General features: G+C 40.7%; 1 protein-coding gene across 1 annotated transcript in view; it reads left to right on the top strand.

Annotated features, from left to right (window-relative positions):
* Positions 1-500: 500 nt before the first annotated feature.
* Positions 501-6508, top strand: part of LOC103797705 (EF-hand domain-containing family member C2-like) — a gene marked incomplete at both ends in the record, with an annotated part of 14219 nt that continues 8211 nt past the window's right edge. The window contains 4 exons of the mRNA XM_009069928.1: positions 501-689; positions 1200-1229; positions 4575-4682; positions 5222-5372. Coding sequence (XP_009068176.1) covers positions 501-689; positions 1200-1229; positions 4575-4682; positions 5222-5372 — 478 coding nt within the window. The remainder of the gene's footprint in view (positions 690-1199; positions 1230-4574; positions 4683-5221; positions 5373-6508) is intronic.

The raw sequence follows: 6508 nt of genomic DNA, 5'->3' as shown, positions 1-6508 counted from the left end.
AGGAGGCAAATGAAACAGGGTAGACCTTCTTAATAATCTGAAAATATCTGCAAGGGAATCTGTTGGTTTCACACTGTGGACATATTGTGGCCAAGGTTGCCACAGAATAGAACTGTTTTTATTTGTCCTCTAGGATTATGCAGAAAAGGCTTTTCCCTTCTACCTTTTACAACAGTTCTTGTGGGTGACTTGCTTCTTTCTACCACATACATCAATCCTTGTTGCAGGGAAGGAGTGTGGGGGGGAAATGGCTGGTATCATCCAGTCTCTCAGCCTAGGTAAATTACTGGAATGTTGTTCCATTTTTGTCTGTAAGAGTGTCAAGTGGACCACTGAAAAATGTCACTTCACTTGCAGCATTCCAATTGTTACTGTGCTAAAAGTAATTATAGAGAAACTTTTGCATGACTAATCCTCCTTGGCTAGATAGTTAACTGTTAGGGATCTAAAAACAAACACACAAATAATTTTTTTCTGTTTTTCTTCCAAACTCTTAACAGATAGGGCAAGAAAGGTTCCACAGGTCACAGCTCTTGATTTACTGCAAGGATCTTCCTCTGCTGAGTGAAGAAGATAAAACTGGAATAGGAGGTGTACCATTACATGGTCAGAAGGTGACATCTAAGTACAGTGTGTTTCCTCAAGGGCTGGGAAGTAGCGCTCCTGCTTGGATAGCATTTGACAAGCGGGTATGTAGAAATCTATATCTGTATTGTTTTTAATGAATAGCTACAATATGAGAAAGAGCATAAAGGTGAAATTCAGTTACTCAGATACTTCAGAAGATTATTTCATGCATGCAAAAAAAAGCTCCTAAATAGACAAATAGAGTGGTAACAGGTTATTTTCCCATTATATGCATGTATTGGACAATTAATATAAACATATATCATAGAATCATGGAATTTAAGGGTTGGAATGGACCTTACAGATCATCTAATCCCAACCCCTGCCCTGGGCAGGGACACCTTCTCACTAGATCAGGTTGCTCAAGGCTCACCCAGCCTGGCCTTGAACACCACCAGGGTCGGGGCAGCCACCACGTCCCTGGGCAACCTGTGCCAGTGTCTCACCATCCCTGTAGTAAAAAACCTTTTTCTAATATCTAACCTAGACTTCGCCTTCTTCAGTTTGAACCCATTGCCCCTTGTCCTATCACTGCAGTTCCTAACTCAGAGTCCCTCTCTGGCTCCTTGTAGGCCCTTCAGATATTGAAAAGTTGCTCTGAGGTCTCCACACAACCTTCTCTTCTCCAGGCTGAACAGCCCCAACTCCCTCAGTCTGTCCTTACAGGGGAGATGCTCCAGTCCTCTTAGCAACTTTGTGACCTGCTCTGAACTTGCTCCAACAGTTCCATGTCCTTCTGATGTTGAGGACACCAGACCTGCACACAGTATTCCACGTGGGGTCTCACGAGAGCAGAGTAGAGGGGAAGAATCACCTCCTTTGACCTGCTGCCCACACTCCTGTGGATGCAGCCCAGGATTCATTTGGCATAAAACATGCCATACAACAACATATAAAAATATTTCTCTATTGGGGTACATCTCCTACAGGATGTAACAGAAATAAGAGAGTGGTTGACATTTCTTTTTAGTGAAAATGGTGACAGTAAAGGAACTATTTGGCAGCCTTGTAAGAATGAATGTAAGGTAGGCCTCAGTCCAGGAGAAAGTGTGCGTGGGCACTCAGGAACCATTAAGCTCAGTGGAGTGCAATATGCTTGGAATTCACTTGTGCCATCATATTTGCTTGCTTGAAGTCTTCTTGACTTTTGTATGATCTGTTCATGTGTAATAGATCTTGTCCATTATAGACACAGGAATTTAAAATTAGTGGTTTTTTTTTTTACATTATTTTTCAGTATTGTAGTGGCACCTTTAAATTTAGAGAGTTATCCAATAACTGTAATCTGTAATGACAGGAATTCTGTAGCACAGTGTTTTTACTTTCCATGTTTAAATTTACACTAAATTCTACTTAGCAATGTTTTATTTCTAAAGCAAAAAGCCTACAATCAGAGTAGGAAAATGATCCAGAAAAAGAAATCATTCAGCAAATTGCAGAAATGTTGCATGACTAAATGATTATGGCATTTAAATACTGGGAAGAATGGCTAATCTCATAATTTTTGCTTTCAAAGAAAAGCCATGCAGGTAATTGCAGTACAATTACACATTTGCCTTTGGCAGACCAGAACTGCAACAAGAAAATATAAGGCTTGAACAGCTACATGTGCCTCTGGTTGGCTTTGCTTCTGAAATCCCTGGTATTACAGAATTAATCAGGTTGGAAAAGACCTCTGAAGTGATCAAATTTAACCTGTTATGTATATGTATTGCTCACACAGGTTTCAGCAATGTGCTCAGGTATGAATTGGTCCAGCATTTCTAAGTGTTAAGGCTTCAGCCAGTCCTGCAATTGCTTTAGCTGGACCCTTCTTTGCACAAGGAGGTGTTTATTGGCTTCCTAGGGCCGTGTTAGCAGCCCTTGGATCTAAGTTTATGGAATCAAGGGGTTAGGTAGGAGGCAGTGGGACCTGTGAGTGAACATCAGGCACTGGCCTTGGCTGGTGAGATGAACTCACTGGCATTTTGATCATCCTTGTGTAATCAGTATGTGCCTCCACAGGGCAGTACAGGATGGGAGTTTGCAGGTTCAGAATTGGCCTCTGGAGGGCTCATGTGTTTGTATTAATTGCAGACTCTTTAAAGGGTACTGACTATCCAACTACTTCAGTGTCTCCAGTTAAGAGCCTGTGTCCTCTGGTGCTGCAGTTTGGAACTCAGCAGAATGGACTGCATGAAAAATGGTTTGAGTAGGTGTTTATCTTTTGAAATGGAGTCTGCTTTCTTACCATTTTTCTTTTGGCTTCTGACTTTCAGCAGTGCCATCATCACTGGATGAAGGACAGGCATAAAACTTCATTATTAAGTAGGCTGAGAAATAGTTTTTGCAATTTCATGTGCCTAATAGGAAGCAGGTGTAAATTTAATTTCTTTTATGATTAAGTACACACACACAAGGTCTCCTGGGCTTGAAATGATGCTTATAATTTGACTACCACAGGTGCCAGAGAAATCTTGTGCCAACTTTACAAAATGCCATATGAAATAGTGAAATCCACAGTTAAAAAATGTGGACAAGAATGAATTTTGAATTTGTTTTCAACCATTTTGTCTGTAGATTGTTCAGAGTCTTTCATGTTGTACTCATTAAACAAACTATAATTGAGTGTCTGGAGTCTTTTGTGTGAAGATCTAATGCCATCAGGTTTTACAGGTAACTGTTGTGTCATCAAATCAATGAGATCTGAGCATTTGAAATAATTTCTGGAGGGTTTCTCTTAACCTGCACTTAATCTTGCACTTAACTCTTGCACTTCTCTTAATCTTGCACTTAACCTGCCCAAGAGGAGGGAATGTGGCCTGTTGGGAAGTCTGAGCAGAACACAGGTGGCTGTTCTTGTGTGCTCCTGAGCAAGCTGCTAGCTGTCTGTCCTCAGATGTGAAAAGGGAGGTTGTTTTTGTCTATTAGCGTGTTCTAACATCTCTGTCCTTAGTATTGATGGAAGTACATTGAGATTCCCAGAGGCATGTGCTAAAGGAGTGCACAGTATGTAGGGTACTCAGCTAGATTACTAGATTTCAAACATTTTCAAATCATAGAATCATAGAATCAACTGGGGTGGAAAAGACCTCCAAGATCATTGAGTCCAACCATACCATTGGTCACTAGACCATGGCACTAAGTGCCACATCCAGTCTCAGCTTGAAAACCTCCAGGGATGGTGAATCCACCACCTCCCTGGGCACCTCCCTGGGCACCTCCCTGGACACCACCTCCACCACCTCCCTGGGCAGCCCATTCCCATGTCTGATTATTCTTTCCATAAAAAATCTCTTCCTAGTATCCAACCTAAACCTCCCCTGGCAGAGCTTGAGTCTGTGACATCTTGTCTGGTTGCCTGGGAGAAGAGACCGACCCCCACCTGACTCCAGCCTCCTGTCAGGCAGTTGATAGATGCTTATTGAAACATAGGGAACGCTAAATTGTCTTCTTTTTCAATGCTTCAGTTTGCCTGATGAATCAAGAAAAAAGGTAATTGAATTTATTAAATATAACCAGTGTGAAAAATGAAGTATGAATTAGCACTGATTTGACCCTAATGTGTTGGGGGTGGAGGATCACCTGACTCCAGCCTCCTGTCAGGCAGTTGATAGATGCTTATTGAAACATAGGGAACGCTAAATTGTCTTCTTTTTCAATGCTTCAGTTTGCCTGATGAATCAAGAAAAAAGGTAATTGAATTTATTAAATATAACCAGTGTGAAAAATGAAGTATGAATTAGCACTGATTTGACCCTAATGTGTTGGGGGTGGAGGATGGAATTTTAATTAATTTTTTTGCACATACCACAGCAAACATTCTGGTAGATAATGCACTCTGAAGTAGATATGTCTTGCATGTTCCCTTAAAATTGGTCTTGGTCATTAAAGACCAAATGATACCAAGAAATGCAGAACTTGTGTTGAGTTGGAGCTGGGATCTCCAGACATGAAGGGCACTGTAGCAAACCACTGAGCACCTCACCTGTGAAGGTAGTTTTTTTGCATTATTGCTATGCTCAGAGACCTTGAAGACCTCTGAGGTTTCCCCACTCACTGAAGTGCAGAACCAGGTAAGTTTTGAAATGCCAGTATTGCACAGCTGTAAATGACTCCTGAAAAATGTCATTTCTCTCTGACAGCCTTCAGTGCTGTTCATTTGAAAGCTTGCAGGATCTGTTTCCAAAGAGCTCTTTCCACTTACCTCAGTAGCAAATCCATTGCTGTCATAATGAAATTTATTTTTCAGCAATTCATAGAATAGCAGTCAAAAGTTTGCTTCAGGACCTAGGTAGCTCATTGTGTTCCCAAAAATGCTTTGCTGGGAAGGTTTTCCAAGCAACCTGCTGATAGTTTTTATATTTGATTTATTTCTCTACTTGAGAGCTCCATCTCTGCTAAGATGTTGTGATAGTAAAAAATGCCAAGCAAAGAATTTTAAATTTATGTGATTTAATGTGGATTTCTGTTCTTACGTTTCTGGGAAATAAATCTACCTCCTGAAATCCATACATTTAGTTACTGAAAATCTATAAGTAATCTGTAAGTTTGACATATTTTACCAAAGCATTGGAGATTTTGCTGCTTTATGCTTATTTCTTGTTTTTAATAGGTATTGTCTTTTGATGCCTATTTTGAAGAAGAAGTGCCTCACAAAAATCAAGAGAACTATAGAATCAGACACTGTAAAATATACTTCTTCCTTGAAGATGATACAATTCAAGTGGTTGAACCTCGAGTGAAAAATAGTGGCATACCTCAAGGTATCTATTTTTAATAGCAGTCTTTTTTTCCCCTTGATGTCCTTCTTCAGTACAGTCCTGGTCTGTTCCAAAGGGTATGTAATGTGAGTTCTTAGGGACAAAATGGGATGGAAGTGCACAGCTGTAATTGTATTTTCTTGTTCCAGATCATGATGTGAACTGTTTTATTGTCTTAGTTTCTGAAGATGTCAGTTTTGTAAAGCAGAATCCCCTCCCATACTCATACATACAATTTTTTCTTTGCTGTAGCTGTTTGAAATCATATGATGGTAGGTCTTTGTCAGTGTTGTGTCACTTCTGCAAAAGCAATTTTGGTTCTAGATCTCCATTTCTGAGCTTGGCTCCTCCCATCTTGGCACTGACAGTGAGTTCTGAAGCAGCAGCTCTGTAATTGTTCCTTAGCTGTCGCAGTGTCTCTGCCATTAGTGAAGAAAAGCTCCTTCTGTGCCTCTGGCTCTTGTTTCTTTTATGATTAAAGTGCCCTTGGCACAGTAATTTTTCCTTGACTCCTCTAAGTTAAGAAGCTGCTTTGCCTCAGTGTCGCATCACTGCATTGGACCAGCCTGAGGACTTTTTGGGGGGGGTGTTTACTGAGCTGATTTACTGGAGTATTAATGGACTTGGTTTACATTAAGAAAATGTGATTTAGCAGTCAACATCCTGTCGCAGAAGGGGAACACAGCTGCTGCTTCTTGGTGTTTATGGGCCACTGCCAGAATTAAAAGTTTTCAAGGGATATAGTCCAGAGAAGCAGGATGTCTTGGGATGAGTATCTTGGGATGACTGCGCCTCCCAGTCCCCAAAGAGATTTTGTACTTTCTGGTGGATCTTAGCACAGTGATTTTCAAAAAAAAGTTAACCATTTAACTACTGTATTCTTCTCCCAGATGAGCAGATGCTATCAATTTCTCTATCTGCAGAGCAGGATAATATTTAAAGGTGTTATGTGCATCGTTACTATTAAACCTTGGATAAAATTACCTGTGATTCCCTTCTTAAACCAGTACTTCAGGCCCTGCTTTCCCTGTGTTGAATAGTTCTCCTTGCCAGAATTCTTGTTAGCTCTTCAGCAGGGACTGATTTTGAATGCAGAGAAACCTCATCCTACTCCTTCCTGGGCAAGTGCTTTTTCAAGC

This window comes from Acanthisitta chloris, unplaced genomic scaffold, assembly GCF_000695815.1.
Source record: "Acanthisitta chloris isolate BGI_N310 unplaced genomic scaffold, ASM69581v1 scaffold41492, whole genome shotgun sequence".
NCBI classification, from domain to species: Eukaryota; Metazoa; Chordata; class Aves; order Passeriformes; family Acanthisittidae; genus Acanthisitta; species Acanthisitta chloris.
This window is presented reverse-complemented; position numbering and strand designations above follow the sequence as displayed.